We start from the raw sequence: 18,381 nt of genomic DNA on the forward strand, positions 1-18,381 counted from the left end.
TTGGCTTGTTTGGCTTCGAGCAGATCGAGGGACAGGGCATACTCCATCGTCGGTCGGACAAAGGTCTTGTAGACCCGCACCAGCGATCTGGCGGTCATGTTGCCGAGGGTGTATCCTTGCTTTGCGATCCGTTGGGCCACTACTTGGGCTGTCGCCGTCATTCTCTGGATCTGTCGGTCCATCTGGAGGCCGTTGACGTCGAAGGTGGCTCCGAGGTACTTGAACTCCTTTGCCATGGGCAGCGGCTGGCCGTAGAGTCGGAGGCCGGTTGCTCGTTCAGGATTGCCCTCGGAGAAGATCACTTCGCATTTGGGCGGCGAGAACTTGTATCTGTTGTCGATACTGTGCTGTTCGCAGATGTCGAGCAATCTCTGTGCTTGCCTGGGCCTGCAGATCAGTGCGCCGTCGTCGGCAAACCACAGCGAGTTGATCTGGATGTTGATGCCGCGGGTGGTCGTCAGGGTCGTTCCTCCCTCTCTCCTCAGGAGTTTCGGGAGGTCGTCAATGAAGGCACTGAAGAGCAGAGGGCGCCAATACGAAAGTGTCGTGGGTGAGGTGCATCTGGCCTTGGATGGCGAGAATGCGGGCTCGAATCCATGATCGATTCCATGTTCGATTCCATGATCGATTCCATATTCGATGAATGTGGCAGTGTGTGGCAGTGCATGTACAACAAGGACTCCAGCCATCAAACCATCGGATCGAGCCAGGCTTGTGTGTGTGTGTTCAATAGCCAGTGTATGGCTTGCCAGTGTTTGGCTTGCTTCGCCACAACTTCCCTGTCTGCCTCCTGTCCATCACCATCATCCACTTGCCTCGCTCCTGCCTCCATCAACACGACCAGCATGAACGAGCTTGCTTCAAACGCAGCACCGTCTCGCACTCAGCAAAGCCAAGCTGAAGCCAGCACAGCATCGTCGTGGCCCGATATCACCCAACTCTCCCTCGAACACAACCCAGACATCTTCACCATCATCTGTTGCAACGACAGCTTCCAGCTGGCACTCGACCACGACACAGTCAAGACCCTCGTCCAAGTGTGCAAACGAATCCGTCCTCTCCTGAGCTCCAAGGTGGCTCGCTTCCATAGCTGGTGCCAGAAGTCAATATTGTACCATCCAGACAGACAGATGCGGATCGGCCTCACACCGAGCGACCAGATTGCCATCTCGCTGCACTGCAAGGATCCAGTCACCGCCGACCGATCCTGGCTCGTTGTTCAGGCAGACCAGGGAAATGCTGCCGCTTCATACTTCCTGGCAAAGATCCTCCAAGTCGATCTCGCTGTCGATCAGTCTGCAGACAAATCAGAGGCCATCCGCCAGCAGATCTTCCACCATTTAGAGAGTGCCGCCGAAGCCCAACATCCAATGGCACATTTCCATTTGGCCCGATGTTATCGCACCGGACTCGGAGTCGACCAAGACCAAATTAAGGCTCTCGAGCTGTATCGCGATCTTGCAGATCGCGGAATGGCACAGGCTCAAATCGCTCTCGGCGATTGCTACGAGGATGGCGATGGTGTCGATCAAGATTACGATACAGCCATCGAGTGGTATTCCAAGGCAGCAGACCAGGGCAGCGAGGATGGTCGACTCCACATCGTGTTCCTCCGAGCCTGGTTCTCGTTCATCGGCCACAATGTCGAACAGAGCGACGCCGATGCCTTCCACCACTGGCAGGAAGTCAGCACCAAATCGTCTGACCCAGTCATCAAACCCATCGCCACCCACATGCTCGGGTGGATGCACTACCTCGGCCGGGGCACCGTGCGAGACGAACAGAAAGGAGTCAGGATTATCAGAGAAACCAAGTCCGATGATTTTAAGCTCGGAGAGGACGAGTGTCTGGCTACATCGCGCAACCGCCGCTCCGACTCACCCGCTTTCCGCAAGCTCTTCGAGCTGTGCCAGTTGGGATCGGACTGTGACTGGCTCTGCAAGCATCTGATGGCGGTGTGTCTTCACCATGGATTCGGAACCACACAAACCCGGGAGAAGGCAGCAGGCAACTTTGAGCAGCTCGCCAATGAGGGTCACAGCGACAGCCAGTTGTGGATCGGATTGTGTTATCAATGTGGCCGAGGAGTGTCGAAAGACCACAAGAAGGCATTCGAGTGGTATTGCAAGTCAGCCAACCAAGGCAACCCGTACGGCCAGTGGAGGGTTGGTGTGTGCTACTTTTGTGGATACGGAGTAACCCAGGACTTCACCAAGGCAGTCGAATGGTATCGCAAGTCGGCCGAACAGGACAATAGGAACGGACAATTTTCTCTTGGTGAATGCTACAAAAATGGCTGGGGCGTCCCTCGAGACATCGACACCGCCGTCTTCTGGTGGCGCAAGTCCGCAGACCAGGGTGACAGAGATGCTATCAGCCAACTCGAGCAACTCGGCCTGTGGCCCTGATCCCCGAGTCCCTCCCGAACAATCATATCGCAACACCGAACATGCTAACAACCCAGTATACCACACCCCCGTCGTCAACCAGTTCCAGACACCGTGATATCGAATAACGGACTTGCAACGTGGATCTGACGAATCGATATTGGCTGAGCAGGATTGTATTTGACAACCAATACACCCGATACATTGAATACATCCAATACAACCAATACATCCGATACATTGAATACATCCAATACAACCAATACATCCGATACATTGAATACATCCAATACAATCAATACATCCAACACATTCAAAAAGTCCAATTTATAAACAGTACCGTTTCGTAACAATCGCTGATGTTGATTAACCGATAGAGCATCGAATGACTCGACAACGACAACTCCCATTTGTCAGCGTAGTATGCGATGGCTTGCGTCCAACTGAACCATAAGAAATGAAACAGATCACCTTCGAGTGAAGATCGTCGGCCGCTCTCCGGTCTCCATAATCGACCTGCACACTGGTCTCGGAGTACCAGCGATGGATGGTGCTTTTTGGACACGCTGAAGATGGTGGCGACCTTGCGCAAGCTGCGGAGCAGCGAGTAGCATCGCAGTGCAGCGCTGCGGAAATCGAGGGTGCTGTGTTTGGCCATGATTGCAATGAGTGGGTGGGTGTATTCAGGGCACAGAAAATAACCCTGTCATGAGTCAAAACGGGGTGTCCCATTTCATTTTGGAAACGCTGCAATCGGCTCCGCCTTTGGTGTGGCCAAAAATGAGTCTTGTATTGCCGCTCTGCCACATGTACACACACTTTTGGGCACCATCACGGCACCATCGTGGCACCATCAGAGTCGCCGATCGATCGATCGATCGATCCATGAACACCATGGCTTGGCGGGCTCGACCGCTGGGCTTGGCCTCTTCAAGGGCATCCTCAGCTGTTCGAGAACAGAGACGACCCCAAGACGTGACCAGCGACGCTTGCGCCTCCGATTCCCGAAGCCGAGAGTCTGGGCGTCTCGCTTGGGCTGTAGACCTCTCCACCAAGCACGCCAGATCCCAGCCACTGTGTCTCGTGCTGCCCCGTAGCCAGACCGATGATTCGAGCAGCGGTTGTCGGGTCGTGGGAGGCGTGGCTTGGCTGTCCGGGCAGAGACCGAAGCCGAGGACCCTCGATCGAACCATCACTATGCTTGCGCTCGCCGCCAAAGAGCAACGAGGCCGACGCGGTGTTCTGAACAGGAGACACCAGGCCGCCAGCGTACACACCCGGGTCGCTCAGGACCGAGGCGCTGCTCTGCTTTCGGAAGCCCAGTCCAGCTTCCTGGCCAATGACACCGACTGCATTCGACTGCACGGCCGACGACGGCATCTCGCGGGCAGACACGGGGCTCGACAGGCTCAGGGGATCGAGGGCAGGCGCGGTGAGTTGCACTGGCCCCGACCACGATCCAAACAGATCGGCCGATGTTACTGGAGACGCTTCGGTGCGTGTGGCTGATGGTAGCAGTCCGCTCGATAGAGGCGGCCAAGGACTTGCAAATGCGAGGCCGCCTACAGCCGACTCCTCAGGGGGTATCCTCGAGAGACTGTGGCGGGACCGGGCGGCGGGTGCTTGTGGGTACTCATAGGCACTTCCGAGATGATCGGCTGGCGAGACTGCGGCAAAGCCAGGGACCGGGGCAAGTGGACCACCGACATATTCGCCAAGCCCGCGCGCTGGGTCAGGCAGCGCAGTCGCATGCAGGGACGAGGAAAACCGAGATGATCCGGGGCGGGAGCCGAGAGGCAGGAGGGCGTGTGGATCCGACCCGAGGGGCGCCGAAAACGCAGACACAAACGGAAAGGGCGACCGGTCATGCGCTGGCCGGAACGATTCTGGGCGACAGAGAGGCGGCCCGCGCCAGTGATAGAGTGGTAAGTAGGCGGAAAGGGGCTGCGGAGCATGCCGTGATATGGGCCACGACCCGGTATTCATGCGATAAGCCATTGACCAGTGTGACAGCCTACAACGCAATCTGCAGTCGCCAAAGACTCTGCCGACTCCATCGCCACGATCCAAGATCCAAGACAGCCACACTCGCCTGGTGGATGTCTGATCACTTCTCGCAGTCAACTCACCAAAGGACGTATGGGTGCCCATTGTTGCATTTGCGGGGTGGTGTTGCTGTTGTGGCTGCGTCGTCGGGATGACCCCCGAGGGATGTGCAAATGGACGGGCCGACAGAGCCGAGGATGAAGGGCTGAACGATGATGGAGACGCAGGCAGCGGCTGTGGGAGTGACGCCGCTAGCAACGACGCCGGGTTGGCGAGAATATGTGGAGGTGGTCGGTATGGGAGAGGGCCTGGAGCGCCGCTCAGTCCAGCGAGCGGTAGATGGCCAAAGGACATTGGGCCAGGCAAGACCGCCAGACCAGCGGGCTGTGGCGTTGAGGGTATGCCATTGTACTCGGCTGGAGGTGCGTACGGTGGAGGATAGACCCCTGGTAAGACTTGATCGGCAACGCCAGGCTCCATGGAGGTATCGATGAGGTTGAATGGCCGTGGGATCGCGTGTGGCTCGGCGTAAAAGTGCATCTGGAGCGACTGCGGGTGCATCTTGGAGACCGACACCGGGTCGGGGAAGAAGCCATTGTTTGCAACTGTGGCGATTCCGGGGAAGGGAAGCGATGAAAGCGGCGCTGGCGATGCCGAGGATGTGTGCTCCGTTCGGGTTGGCGACGACAAGAGCACCCTCGGAGTCGACTGGCGATCGAACGGAGAGAGCGGCGCGTGAGAGTCCGACGACGGCAGTGACGATAGCGACGGTGCTGGATCGGTCGTCGAGGTGCATTCAGAGAAACCGTCGGATGGCGATTGGAAGGAGCTGCTGGATCCGAAAGACATCTCACTCGCCAGGGCGTCGGCAGATGGCGCGGACTGGAGATCAACGCTGGTGCAATCGGGTGACAGCGCCAGATCAGCCATATGTGCAGTGAGGGCCGCGTTGCTGAATACAGACGGGAGAACCTTCCCAGCAGTCGAAGGCTTGGACGCTGCTGATGGTTGCTGAAGCTTGGTTGGAGACGATGACTTGGGCTGTGAGGATTGCTTTGGATGAGACTGGGGCTTTGCTCCTTGCGGGTGTGGTTGGGATTGTGATTGAGATTGAGACCGGGGCTTTGATTGCGCGGGGGATCTTGCTGGAGATGCAACCGAGGGCTGCGACTCTGTGCGCGGCCGAGACTTGCTTCCCACTGGCGGTGTTGAGCCCGCGGTTGGTGCAGGCACACTTGCCGAGCTCGGGCTTGCCGACTGCTCCCGTGCCTCACGCTTGCGCCGCAGAGCGTCCTCTTTCTCCGCCTGGAGCTTGCGTTCGCGCTCCTCGCGCTCGCGGCGCTTGGCCTCCTTGGCCTCCTTGGCCTCTTGTTCCCGGCGCTGGGCCTCCTCCTTCTTTTTCAGCACTGCCAGTCTGCGCTGCCGCTCGAGCTCCTCCTTGGCTGCCCGCTCGGCTGCTTTTTTCGCCGCCTCAGCTTCTTTCCGCCTCCTGGGTGATGGGCGAGACCAAGTCGTCCATGGCGAGCAGATAATGGGATTGCATTAGCCCATAGTCGTGACGAGGCCGAAGCAATATCCGGTCATGGTTGCGACAAGGTTGGGGCCGTGGATGGACCAAAGCGATCGATCGGAGCCAGCGCGCGGGCCAAGCCATTGGCGCCCATACTCAAGACGTGACAAGCTTTTGCAGGAACGTCGTACCTCTCCTCTTCGGCACGCACTTGCTTCTCCAGCCGAAGTTGCTCCTCTTGCTGCTGTTTTTCCTTCTCTCGCAGCGTCCGCTCCTGTGTCTTTTGCTGCTTGGCGAGTCTGTGGGCAGTCGAGTATGCAGAGGCTTTTGGTCAGCGCCATATCTGATCTGGTGCGCGGAGGGATACAATGCAATGCAATGCAATGCCATGACAAGTATCAAGGCTGAGCGGCGGCGGATTACTTTTTCTGCTCTCGTTTGCGTTCGAGCTTCTTGAGCCGCTGCTCTTCCTTCTCTCGGTTCAGCCGTTCCTCCTCTTGTAGCTCAAACAGCAGACGATTCTGCCGCTCGTTGGCCATCTGCGTCACGCAGGTGATTGCGGTTGCAAAACGAACGAGCCAGCATGACACATGTGATCCAGCCGATGCGGTCCCAGGTCCGAGCGTAGCGTGAACCGCAATGTGATTGTAAAGTTGAATGAAGGAGAGTCACAGCCACGGGCGGTAACGTGACGGTAATAACAGCGGTCAACAGGTGGCAACCGCAATGTGGCCAGAGAGCACACAGTCACAATGCATCGCGAGCGACCGCCAGGCGTCTATCTCGGCCCTGTCACCCTGCGCAAGCGAATCGCGGTTGTTCTGGCTCATCGCTGCATGACGTCGTGATCGACACGCTACCTGCTCGCGATAGGCGGCCATCACGCGCTGCTCGAACATCTTGGCGGCAAAGATCGTGAACATGCGGCGACCTTCCTCGATGCGGCGCTCTTCGTCCTGTATTGAGGAGGCGGGGTGAAAGGAGAGTCGCACAACACCATGCACATAGTTAGCCCGAATGTGATGCATGCGAATGACCTGCTGCTAGTCGGACACGCAGGTGCCATAAAGTTGGCGCCGTGTGCTTTCCAGCCGCGCACGATCCACATCAATCTAAAATAAGCAATCGATAGTTGCCTCGGAGTACTCGTCGTCGTCCTCGTCCTCGTCTACTTCCTCGGCATAATCGCCTTCCTCGTCGTCGCCCTCGTCGTCCAGGTTCTGGAAATCGTCAACGTCAAGGCTTCCTGGTGGACGAAAACGATCCGGGTATTGTCCGCTGAAGCCGCGGCTCGGATCCTCGTCCAGTTCGTTGTTCAGGAGAGCCTCGCGATCTATCTCGCGGAGCTTGCTGGCTGTTAGCCGCTCCATGATCTCGATGAAGCATCTGCCTTTGTTCTGGATAAAGTCATCGTCCAGCGTCAGGGCACCGTCTGAATATAGGGAGGATGTGGGCGCAACAACGGGACTGTCAGTGGAGGCGCCACGACACCTGAGCAAAGACAGGGTGCGATCCAGCTCGGTCCATTCCGGCGCAGCTTGGTGGCGATAGTACCTCGGGCGCGCAGGGAGTTGCTGAATTCAATAAACTGGGAGCTGGGATCGTGGGGGTCTGAGACACGACAGAGTTGCGGCATCGAGTCATGCGTGAAGGACGGCAGAGTTCCGGTGTGGTACGAGGTTGACGTCGTCAGGATGGCGTGTAGAGCAAGGTATGGATGGAAGTGTGCCGATTTGAGTTTTGCGAGACAGGATTACATCGGAACGCAGCCCGGCGACGATGGCGATCGAGTTACAATCGAATCGAGGATAGATTTGACAAGCACAACAATATCGGGTTTATGGATCGGGAAAGGACCGGGAAGCGAGGTCGAGATGGACACGAATCGGATCGTCAATTCAAGTTCAAGGGCCAGCAGGGACGCAAAAATTCAGCAGAGGCACAGCAGGATTGGTGCGGCACAGCAGACATTCGTGGCGGACGGTGTGCAAAGTACGAGACACTTGCCGACGCTGGGCAGGTCGGAGAGGATGAGCGGATAGGCGCCGCTGGACTGTTGCTTGGCGAGATTCTCGAGCTCCTCATAGTATGCATCGTATAAAAACTCGAGCTCCTCCTCGATCACGGTCCTGCAGGGACAGAACATGACAACGAGACAGGTGGCCGTTAGAGGCAGCATGGCGTTCGGATGCAGGCAATCGGGCAAGCAGCAACGACAATATCCATGATCGGGGGACGGTGAGCGACAGTAAGGCGTAATGATGACTATGGAAATGGCGATGGTGATGGTGGAGGTGGTGTGTCCAACGCCCGGCTGAAGGACAAATCGCAGGGTCGAGTATAGTTCCTGTTGATGAACTCGCACACAGGTTGCATGAACCAACATCGAGGTGTTCAGCGCCGAAGCAAGCCGCTTGGCACGGCACCGTCAATGTGCCGCAGTCGGGTGTATTCACCGACAGAGATTCAACATTGCTGGCGAGTTGGTGTGCTGGCGTTCGATGGCATTCGATGATGATGCGCACTTCTCGATACGAAAAGCACCCTTCCCTGATGAACGCCAGGCCGAGGATGCCCAAGTGGGAGGGGAAGGAGGAAAGAGGAGATATCCCGCCAACGGACCTTTTCTTCCCGCAGATGGAACAGGAGCACGACTGGCGCTGCTGGTCCTTGATCTTTTTGAGGACCGACTCTTTCTCGAGCCGAACGAGGGCCTTGCGGTCGTCCTCGGAAAGCGAGTTCCAAAAGTGGCGGATGCGGAGAGCCTCGTCGGCGTCGCTGCGATACCAAATGTCGTCCGTCGGCCAGGCGGGCTCGACCGAGTGGGAGGCGAGAGACTGTTTCTGGGAGCCCATGGGGGATGGTTGAGGCCGCGAGCAGACGGCCAAAGGACGGCGGTGGATGCCGCGGGGAGACTGGCGAGTTGATGGAGTCAGAGCGATGGAGTCAGGGCAATGGATTCTGGGCGATGGAGTCGATGGCGAAGGCGGTGGGACCGGATCGAGCCAGGAGCGAGCCAGGAGCGAGCCGGCTGGATCCAGGTGGCTGCGGGCTCGAGCCAGGCTCGGGCACAGACACTGTGCGGCGTCCAGCGCCGAAGCGGCTGTGGCCGCGGCTGTGCTGTTTGTGTGATGCTCAGGATCTGTGTGCCACGGCTTGTGGCGTCTGTGTCCCGCTCGTACGACGGCGCCTTCCCAGTCGGGCTGTGGCAATGCACAGACATGCGCAGCAGCACACACAGTGAAGCGCAGCACCCACACCGAATTGTATAATGACATGCATTCGGGGCCGATGTACCAACTCGTATCAGCTCGTATCAACTCGTATCAACTCGTATCAACTCATAGCAACTCATATCAACTCATATCAACTCCGACATCAACTCCCACATCAACTCCGACATCAACTTCAACTCCCAAACCCAACACACCCAACACACCAACAGCAACCGCGTCCACGTTCTCCCGTTGTGCCACGGCCCTGTCCTGCTGCCCTTTCTCTCCCCGGCCCAGCCATTTCCGTCCTCTGTCTCGCTCCGCTGTGCGCCCTCGACCTTTGCCGGCTGCCCTTGCCCTCTCTTTGCCGGCAGAGCCATTGCTGTTCTGTCCAAGCGATATTAGCGCCCTGACACTGTCGCCCTCGAATAATATTACCATCTGACACTGTCGACTTCAAGTGAGCAACCTGCTGATCTAAAGAACCACCAGCAACCGCCTTGTTTCTGTTATTCCGACTTGAACACCAACACCATCACCAACACCATCCCGACACCAACATCACCAACATCGACATCCCCAATCACGTCCGTGGCCCAAGATGATGTCTGCGCAGATGCCGCTGCTCCGGCACTCCTTCTCCACTTCGTCTCTCCGCCAAACCGTCGCCATGTACGGCGACTCCCTCCCGCCCTCTCGCTCGCAGACCCCGGCCGCGGCTCCGGTCGCCGATTCGGCTTCGTCGTCGTCGTCGTCGTCGTCGAGTCCGTCGCCCATCGAGCCCCCCAGGCGGCATATGCCCCTCGGCAGCGTCGCCTCGGAGGCCTTGACCTCCTCCGACTCGCTCAACTCGGTCTACAACTCGGACGACGAGGATCTCATCCTCGCTCGCCTCGATAATCTCAAGGACTCGACCAGCTACAACTCGCTCTCGCGCAAGCTCAGCGTCAACTTTGCCGCCGTCAAGGAATCCCTTCTCTCCCAGCAGCAGCTTCTTCTTCAGGATCCGTCGTCGTCGGGCCTGCAACTGCAACCGCAACTGCAACAGCCAAATCCCGATCTCGGGCCATCACACCCGTCCGATCCCGTTGTCCTGTCGCCACTGGCCCCGTCGGCGCCCTCGCCTGTCTATGTCCCCAACGGCTACTTTTCGGCGTTCCAGTATCGCTCATCGCAGCCCGACAAGATCGATTGGGGTAAGTCTCGAGCCGCCTGGCGCACAGATCCGTTCGCCATCGATTCTGATCATCGCTCGGGCCGATCCATCGGCTCACGGCGGCGCTTGCCGCTTCGATGTTCTGGTTGTTGAGCAAAAGCGACCAGATGATCATCTTCATCATTCGCTGCGTGGTTCGCTTCCGGTCGCGCTCCTTCCTTTCTTCCACGGAGACTTTTGAATTCCGACAACGAGAGATCCATGTCTGTGGCTTTGGGAGGAGATATCCAAACCTCTCGCTTTGAATACGCTGCTGACCCCTGCTTCTCTGCTGCTTCGGTTTCAATCACTGCGCCGCCACGGTGGATGAAATCACCCTGAATGGAATCGTCCGGAACGCGATACCCTGGATACGCTCGTGTTGGATGCCGTCAAACGACCCGCTGCACTCCTGCTGCATCGCCTGCATATCGCCCGCTGCACTTGGACCGCACCGTCCTCCTTCAACCACCTCGGTCCGCAGACTTTTGGGGCAAGGTCATCTCCGACTACGAACACATTGCCCGCAAGCAGTCACGGCTCCTGACCAAGAACCTGCAAAAGGGCATTCCGCCGGCCATCCGCGGGATGGTCTGGCAACTGCTGTGCAAGGGCAAAAACGAGCAGCTGGAGCAGACCTTCCGCGCCATGATGATCCGCCACTCCACCCACGAAAAGCTCATCCAGCGCGACCTCGCCCGCACCTTCCCCAAGCACGAGTACTTCCAGGACGCCGGCGGGCCCGGCCAGGAGAGCCTCTTCAACGTCACCAAGGCCTACAGTCTGTACGACCCCGAGGTCGGCTACTGCCAGGGCATCTCGTTTATTGTGGGTCCGCTGTTGCTAAACGTAAGTATCTGTCCGACCGAGGCCGTGCTTCTGGAAGCCGCAGTGTCTCTGGATGGACCCGGGGAGTGATCGCTCGGCACGCCGGGGGCACAACCACGGAATACCGTTTGCCCGGTGTGTTGGAAAGGTGCACCCGCCAGCACCCGGATCGCGCCGCTCGGCATCCTGATCGCTATGCGCTGACAGCTCGACGAGTCGCGGAGCATTTGCCGAAAGTGAGCTGCGGGACATGCGTCGACAAGGGACCAGCAAGGCGACTTGCACGAGATGCATAAGCCCAGAGACTAACACATTGCTCACTCGCTCCAGATGCCCGATGAAGAGGCGTTCTGCTGTCTTGTGCAGATCATGAACGGCTACGGCTTCCGCGAGCTGTTCACTCCCCAAATGACGGGCCTGCAGCTCCGGCTCTACCAGTTCGACCGCCTCGTCGAGGAGATGATGCCCAACGTCTTCAAGCACCTCGAACAGGAGGGCATCAAGTCGACCATGTACGCCTCGCAGTGGTTCATGACCGTGTTTGCGTACCGGTTCCCGCTCGACCTGGTGCTGCGGATCCTCGACATTGTCTTTGCCGAGGGCATCGAGTCGGTCGTGCGCTTCTCGCTGGCGCTCATGAAGCGCAACAAGGACGAAATCGTCAAGCTTGATTTCGAAAACGCCCTCGACTTTCTCAAGAACGGGCTCTTTGACGTCTACATGGACAATATCGAGCAGCTGATCCAGGACGCCAGCGCCATCAAGCTGCCAAAGTGGAAGCTCGACAAGCTCAAGGGCGAGTGGGAGGCCGAGTTCCGCAAAGGCGACCAGAACCTGAGCGAGATCGACCAGGTCAAGGTCGAGAACCGCCATCTCAAGGAGCAGCTCAAACGCATGGAACAGATGTACCAGCAGCTCAACCTCGAGCACACGCAGCTGGCGAACGAGCTCCTCGAGTACAAGCTCAAGGCCGAGAAGAGCGGCGATCGTGTCGAGGCGCTCGAGAGCCAGGTCGAGGGCTTCAAGGACCTCCTGGCCCAGGACAGACTCTCGGCCGAAGCCAAGGTCAAGGAGGAGATGGACTATCTGTGCAAGAAGAACCTGGCTCTGGTTGGGTACAACGACAAGCTGCAGGACGAGATCCAGGTGCTTGAGATGGAGCTCATCAAGACCCGCCAGGAATACGTCGCCGTTGTCGAGGAGCGCGACGAAATGATCCAGAAATGGGACGGCCTCAAGCGGGTGCTGGGTTAGCGACCGCCGCGGCTGCATTGGGGGCCGTGATGGTTGCTCACGGGTGCGGCCGTGTGCGAGCCGATGCGGTGCCATCGACTGTGCAGTAGCAATTGCATATGTGATCGACTGTGCAGTAGCAATTGCATATGTGATCGACTGTGCAGTAGCAATTGCATATGCGATCGACTGTGCAGTAGCAGCTGAATTTGAGATCGACTGTGCAGTAGCAGCTGAATTTGAGATCGACTGTGCATTTGCATTCGTCTCAGCGTCAGCGTCAACATCAGCGTCAATATCGACATCAACATCAACGCCAAGCTACAATCCGCTCGGGGTATCAACTGCCGGACTGGACTGCGCTCGGCGCTGCTGACATCTGCAATCAACCCCGCGACGTTGTTGATCATCCCGGCTCCAACTCGCCCCGCTCGCACCTCTGCCGACTTGCTGCCCCCGATACATCAATCGCACACCTCCCACGCCCTGTTATCTTTTTACTGTTGTTGCTATCTTATTTTTATTTTTGTTTCAACTGATCCCAGCCGCGCGCCTATTCCCTGAGCCAGCTCTCTCCTTCCACACCCTGCACCGCTGAGCTTCCATCACGATTGCCTCCTTTTTGATTCTTGACGACGCTGTAATCTATCGTATATACACTCAAGTAGTGCCGAACCTACCCCACGATCCATATCCGGGCCGGCTGGGCTGCGGCGGCGGCTCGCGAGTGTTGGCCACCAACGGATCCCCGTGCGCATGCTTATTCCATGCCCACACCAATACCGATGTGCGCATCGTTATCGTGCGAGTTTGCATGCTGTCCCCCTCGTTCTTGATTGCGACCATCGTTGCTGTCCCACTTGGCTCTGGATCATAGGCCCATTTGCACAAAGCACCACACACCATCATCAACCTGTTATTCCGCCAGCCTCATACTTTGCCAACCCATGACTTTGTCAAACACCGTCCCTGCACGACATTGCATCACCAGCATCATCGGCATCACCAGCATCATCGGCATCACAGGCGTCGCTGCCTCTGCCCCTCTCGCTCACACGCTTCTCTGCGCGGTTCTCTGCCCCCCTCGCTGTCCCCGCTGCCCTCGCTGCCCGCCCCCCGGTGGCGCGGCACAGACTCGATCCGCACTGGAGCCGCGGCTCGATCCGCCGACCGACAAATTTTTTCTTCGCCTTTTCTTGGGACAGTGATCTGCCCGCCCGTTCGGCCCTCATCGCATCCGTCCGTCCGACCCCCATCCCCGGTCGTCCTGGATCATCGTCTGCTGCTGCCCCTCGCCCGTCTCAGAGACATCGCCCGGTCCACCGCGACCTCGCCGCAACCACCGATCGCCCTCGTCTGCTCGTCTGCCAACTCCCTGGCCGTCCAAGCATCTCGCCGCCACTCTCCGCACATCTCGCCGCCGCCAACTCCCCGCACATCATGAGCTCCGATCACATCGACTTTGCCTCCCTGCATCCGCTCTCGCCCGAGGTCATCCAGCGCCAGGCCACCATCAACATCGGCACCATCGGACATGTCGCCCACGGCAAGTCCACCGTCGTCAAGGCCATCTCGGGTGTGCTCACGGTCCGATTCAAGACCGAGCAGATCCGCAACATCACCATCAAGCTCGGCTATGCCAACGCCAAGATCTTCAAGTGCGACTCCGAGGCCTGCCCCCGACCCGGCTGCTACCGCTCGTACCGCTCCGACAAAGAGGACGGCTTCCCCTGCGAGCGCGTCGGCTGCATGGGCAGGATGCGCCTTCTCCGCCACGTCTCGTTTGTCGATTGCCCCGGCCACGACATTCTTATGGCCACCATGCTCAACGGTGCCGCCGTCATGGACGCCGCCCTGCTGCTCATTGCCGGAAACGAATCCTGCCCCCAACCCCAGACCTCCGAGCACTTGGCCGCCATTGAGATCATGAAGCTCAAGCACATCATCATCCTGCAGAACAAAATCGACGTCATCAAGGAGACCGCCGCCGAGGAGCACTACCAGTCCATCCTCGCCTTTGTCAAGGGCACCATCGCCGACGGCGCCCCCATCATCCCGATCTCGGCCCAGCTCAAATACAACATCGACGCCGTCAACGAGTACATCGTCAAGACCATCCCGATCCCACCCCGCGACTTTACCTCCGACCCGCGCCTGATCGTCATCCGCTCCTTCGACGTCAACAAGCCCGGCTCTGAGGTCCAGGACCTCAAGGGTGGCGTTGCCGGTGGCTCGATCCTCTTTGGCTGCCTGAAACTCGGCGACGAGATCGAGATCCGCCCCGGCATCGTCACCAAGGACGCCGAGGGCAAGATCAAGTGCAAGCCCATCTATTCCAAAATCATCTCCCTCTTTGCTGAGCAGAACGACCTGCAGTTTGCCGTGCCCGGCGGTCTGATTGGTGCGTATGGCGGCGGCGGGGTGCATTGTAGCATCGTGCAGTATCGCTCGGGACTGTGCAGCATCGTGCAGCATCACTCAGCATCGTGCAGCATCACTCAGCATCACTCAGCATCGTGCAGCGCCGTGCGTTGTCTGCCGTACTTTGCTCTGATCAGGTCTGGTTGCGCCCCGCTGACATCACTGCTAACTTGACACTCACTTCATCGGATGTCCCCTTATCACGGGCATCGCTGGCATTGTTGAACGCACCTGGATTCCGCTTTGCGACTCCCCACGCACAACTCGGCCAATGCAATGCCGTTCTCGCCCCTACTCGTCGACGGTCCACTGGCATCTCGCTCTGGCGACATGCATTCATGCACCTGGATCCATGCACACGCATCCCTTCGTGTCCATCGCCGGCACTATCGATCGATGCAGGTGTTGGCACCAAGGTTGACCCCACTCTCTGCCGTGCCGATCGCCTCGTCGGCCAGGTCCTGGGTTCGGTCGGCAAGCTGCCCAAGATCTACACCGAGCTCGAGATCAACTACTTCCTGCTCCGCCGACTGCTTGGTGTCAGAACGGACGACAAGAAGCAATCCAAGGTCTCCAAATTGACAAAGAACGAAGTCTTGATGGTCAACATCGGCTCGACCTCGACCGGTGGCAGAGTCATGAGCGTCAAGGCCGATCTGGCCAAGATTCTCCTCACCAGCCCGGCCTGTACCGAGATCGATGAGAAGATTGCCTTGTCACGACGTATCGATTCGCACTGGCGGTAAGTGTAGGGGGGCGGTTGTCAATGTGCAATGGATGGGACTCGAGTGTCCAGAGTCTCATCTGAGACGTAAGGACGAGATTTGCCTCGCGATTTTGCCGTGTCTGGTGGATGGGTGGAAGAATGCGCCTCACCACGACGTTAGTTCCGCTGACCACTGATTTGATTATTATCCCTATCGCGGCTCAATTCCCATGTGCACTCGCCATTGGACCCCGCCGCCGCCAACTCAATGCACCCCTCATGTGGCCTCCTCGGGTTCTCTGTCGATCGTCCGGCAGTCTGATCGGATGGGGCAAGATCAAGCACGGAACCACCATCGAGCCCGACATCTAAACTCCACCCCCACACCCTCGCGAACGATGTCTCAATGCAAGGGCAGCCAGAGCAGCCGTGCACACATCGCCCATACTCTCTCTCCCCTTTTAGTGTTCACCTCCACGGCACTAGCACCAGCATGATGACCTCCTCGCACAGAGCCACCCCCAACTACCACACCCACCACAGCCCTGTCTCTTCTGTCCGTCACCCGGAATCCTGCGCGAGCGAGGATGAGGTGTTGTGTGCGCGATGAAGCACCCGTTTGATACGACGATGATGTGTTTGATGTACAGTTCATTCATACAGCCCTCTCAGCAAAACGTGATGGCCCAGATCACCTCCAGGAGGCACATTGCGTTGGGCAAGCCTGGGGTGGCCATCTCTTGCCCGATCGAGCGTGGCGGATGCGTGAGGATGCTGTGGATGGCTCCTTGCCAGTTTGTTTCTGGCAACGACACCGGCGGAGGGAGGACGGCGCCATGCCGGCGATGCGCATGTCGCAGCCGCCAAAGCTGCAGCAACAGCAGAGACACACAAGTCCATGGAAGTTGAAGGGACAGGTCTGTGAACAGTGCGGCCGCAGGAGGAGATGGAGCGAGCGGCCCTTGATTCGACAGCGCCACACGGTGGCACAAACGGCCACCCGACCCCTGATTGGAGGCGGCGACTTGATACCCCTCCTTCTCCAATGCGATCTTCAACCCGGCAGCGCCCCATATCTGGCTTTCCGCCGCAGCCACAGATACCCTGCGTGCCCACACAAAGTATGCCAGACTCGGTCGGCCACTCCGATTGGATGTGTGTTCTGGAGTGTTCTGCGCAGTGCAATATCCTCGACAGCGCAGCGGTTGTGATTACTTTGATCATCGTGTGGCTTGGATATCTGAGGTATATAAGGCACACTTTGCTGGTCTCTCCGGCCGAGACACCACAGCCCACTCTCGAATCCGCTCTGAGGTTTGCCTCCAAGTTTGAACAGACCAAAGTCTCCTCGGCCATCGCTCAGCACAGTCCAAACACCACATCCAAGCACCACATCCAAGCACCACATCCAAGCACCACATCCAAGCACCACTTCCAAGCACCGCATCCAAGTGTCACATCCAAGTGCCCACGCTTGTCCGGTCTCTGCCTCTCCGTCGCATTCAACGATTTCCAAGTCGCTGTCCTCTCCCTCTCCCTCTCCTCTCCCTCTCCCGCCGACTCTGGCTGCTTTTGACCCCCGCTTGTCGTTGCCATCCCGCTGTTATACTTGTCTGTCCAGAATGGTTTCTTGCCCTGTTTCCGGCTGCCAGTCCCGCCAAGCGCAGAAGCTTGGCAGACACAGTGGCTGCGGTGGTGTAGTTTATGTTTGTGGTGGCGACATGGGCCACAAGTTTTGTAAGGGCTGTGGCGACAACAGAGTGAGGGCCAAGGATATTCAGTGAGAAGGCGATTCTGGATACTGAGTGAGGCGGTGATTCTGGATATTGAGTGAGATGGCGATTCTGGAATACAATGCTTAAGCCCAAAGACAACGACACCACTCCGAGTCGAGGCCATTCAGCCGCACATGAGACGCAGCCACAATCATCGGGGTCCCGGTGGGGCGGAACAGGGCCAGTGCTGCTTATTTGTTGCTGCTTGCTGCTCGCTGCTTGCTCATCACCGCTCGTTCGTCAAGCAGACAGTATCGCACTTGTTTTGGAACGCGAGCTTGTCCCGAGAGCGGATGCACAAGCGAGCATAGCTGCACTTGTCTGCTCTCGATGAAGGCTGGGCGGCATCTCGATCCCACGCCTCTCGCCAGCAACCAGACAAACAATGAGTATCTGCCTCCCCGATATCGTCATGCGATCACGAATGGCAATCAATCAGCGATCCAGTGGCAATCAATCAGCAGCCAATCAGCATTCAATCAGCAGTCAATCAGCAGTCAGTCAGCCATCCAGTGGCCTTGCAGGCGTGGAGGTCAAGTTATGTTGGATCGGATCTGCTCCCCTGTACCAACTGTGGACAGCGTTGATTCACGATCGAGTCGCACTGCCTCTGCCAATCGAGTCGGGCAGCTTCTGTCAATCCCTCAACGATTGCGTGCCATCCGCCTATATTTCCGTCCAGCGCTGACCCAGTCGGTCAAGCCGTGATCGAGGCGTCGATTAGGTCCGCAAATCCTCTCGCTCGCAACCTCAACAACGAGAAGTCGCCTTGTCTTGTTATTGACCTCAAGCCCTCAGCGACCTGAGTGGAACGAATACAACGACGATAGTGCTGGAACAGTGCACATATACAGTCGATCCAATCAAAAACGGGACACCCGTGATTTTGACGATTGATCAAATATTTTGTTTCGCGCGCTGGCCACGACCATTCTGTGATTTGAATCAAGGACGACATTGTGGGAATCGCTTCCAGCTCAAGATGCGCTGGATGAGCACCACACCAAGTCCCAAGATCCCCGGGGAGGCTTCCTTCTTGCGATACATTCGCCATGTGTTTGATGG

The 18,381-nt window shown here is 57.9% G+C and overlaps 5 protein-coding genes across 5 annotated transcripts; 4 read left to right on the forward strand and 1 right to left on the reverse strand.

Moving 5' to 3' along the window:
- Nucleotides 1–596: 596 nt before the first annotated feature.
- BJ171DRAFT_571707 (uncharacterized protein) lies at nt 597–2,714 on the forward strand (the record flags this gene model as incomplete). The annotated part of the gene is made up of 2 exons (XM_053113691.1): nt 597–714; nt 871–2,714. The coding sequence occupies 2 exons, from the start codon at nt 597–599 to the stop codon at nt 2,406–2,408; spliced, it is 1,656 nt and encodes a 551-aa protein (XP_052962445.1). The 3' UTR covers nt 2,409–2,714.
- A 326-nt stretch (nt 2,715–3,040) lies between these two features.
- On the reverse strand, nt 3,041–8,874 carry BJ171DRAFT_525912 (uncharacterized protein). Its single transcript, XM_053112661.1, has 9 exons — nt 8,566–8,874; nt 7,951–8,072; nt 7,498–7,554; nt 7,080–7,375; nt 6,804–6,899; nt 6,367–6,482; nt 6,135–6,242; nt 4,517–5,922; nt 3,041–4,273 (listed from the first exon to the last, which is right to left on the reverse strand). Exons 1-9 carry the CDS (start codon nt 8,796–8,798, stop codon nt 3,330–3,332), a joined length of 3,378 nt encoding a protein of 1,125 aa, XP_052962446.1. The 5' UTR covers nt 8,799–8,874; the 3' UTR covers nt 3,041–3,329.
- Nucleotides 8,875–9,828: 954 nt separating this feature from the next.
- On the forward strand, nt 9,829–12,435 carry BJ171DRAFT_586997 (rab-GTPase-TBC domain-containing protein; the record flags this gene model as incomplete). Its single annotated transcript, XM_053114417.1, has 3 exons — nt 9,829–10,354; nt 10,838–11,202; nt 11,512–12,435. 3 exons carry the CDS (start codon nt 9,829–9,831, stop codon nt 12,433–12,435), a joined length of 1,815 nt encoding a protein of 604 aa, XP_052962447.1.
- A 1,135-nt stretch (nt 12,436–13,570) lies between these two features.
- On the forward strand, nt 13,571–16,218 carry BJ171DRAFT_525915 (P-loop containing nucleoside triphosphate hydrolase protein). The gene is made up of 3 exons (XM_053112662.1): nt 13,571–14,815; nt 15,238–15,577; nt 15,859–16,218. The coding sequence occupies exons 1-3, from the start codon at nt 13,855–13,857 to the stop codon at nt 15,911–15,913; spliced, it is 1,356 nt and encodes a 451-aa protein (XP_052962448.1). The 5' UTR covers nt 13,571–13,854; the 3' UTR covers nt 15,914–16,218.
- An 88-nt stretch (nt 16,219–16,306) lies between these two features.
- Nucleotides 16,307–17,437, forward strand: BJ171DRAFT_253738 (uncharacterized protein). Its single transcript, XM_053106703.1, has 2 exons — nt 16,307–16,458; nt 16,608–17,437. Exons 1-2 carry the CDS (start codon nt 16,378–16,380, stop codon nt 17,115–17,117), a joined length of 591 nt encoding a protein of 196 aa, XP_052962449.1. The 5' UTR covers nt 16,307–16,377; the 3' UTR covers nt 17,118–17,437.
- The last annotated feature ends 944 nt before the right edge of the window (nt 17,438–18,381 follow it).

Source organism: Polychytrium aggregatum (assembly GCF_025602895.1).
Source record: "Polychytrium aggregatum strain JEL109 chromosome Unknown BJ171scaffold_59, whole genome shotgun sequence".
NCBI lineage: Eukaryota > Fungi > Chytridiomycota > Chytridiomycetes > Polychytriales > Polychytrium > Polychytrium aggregatum.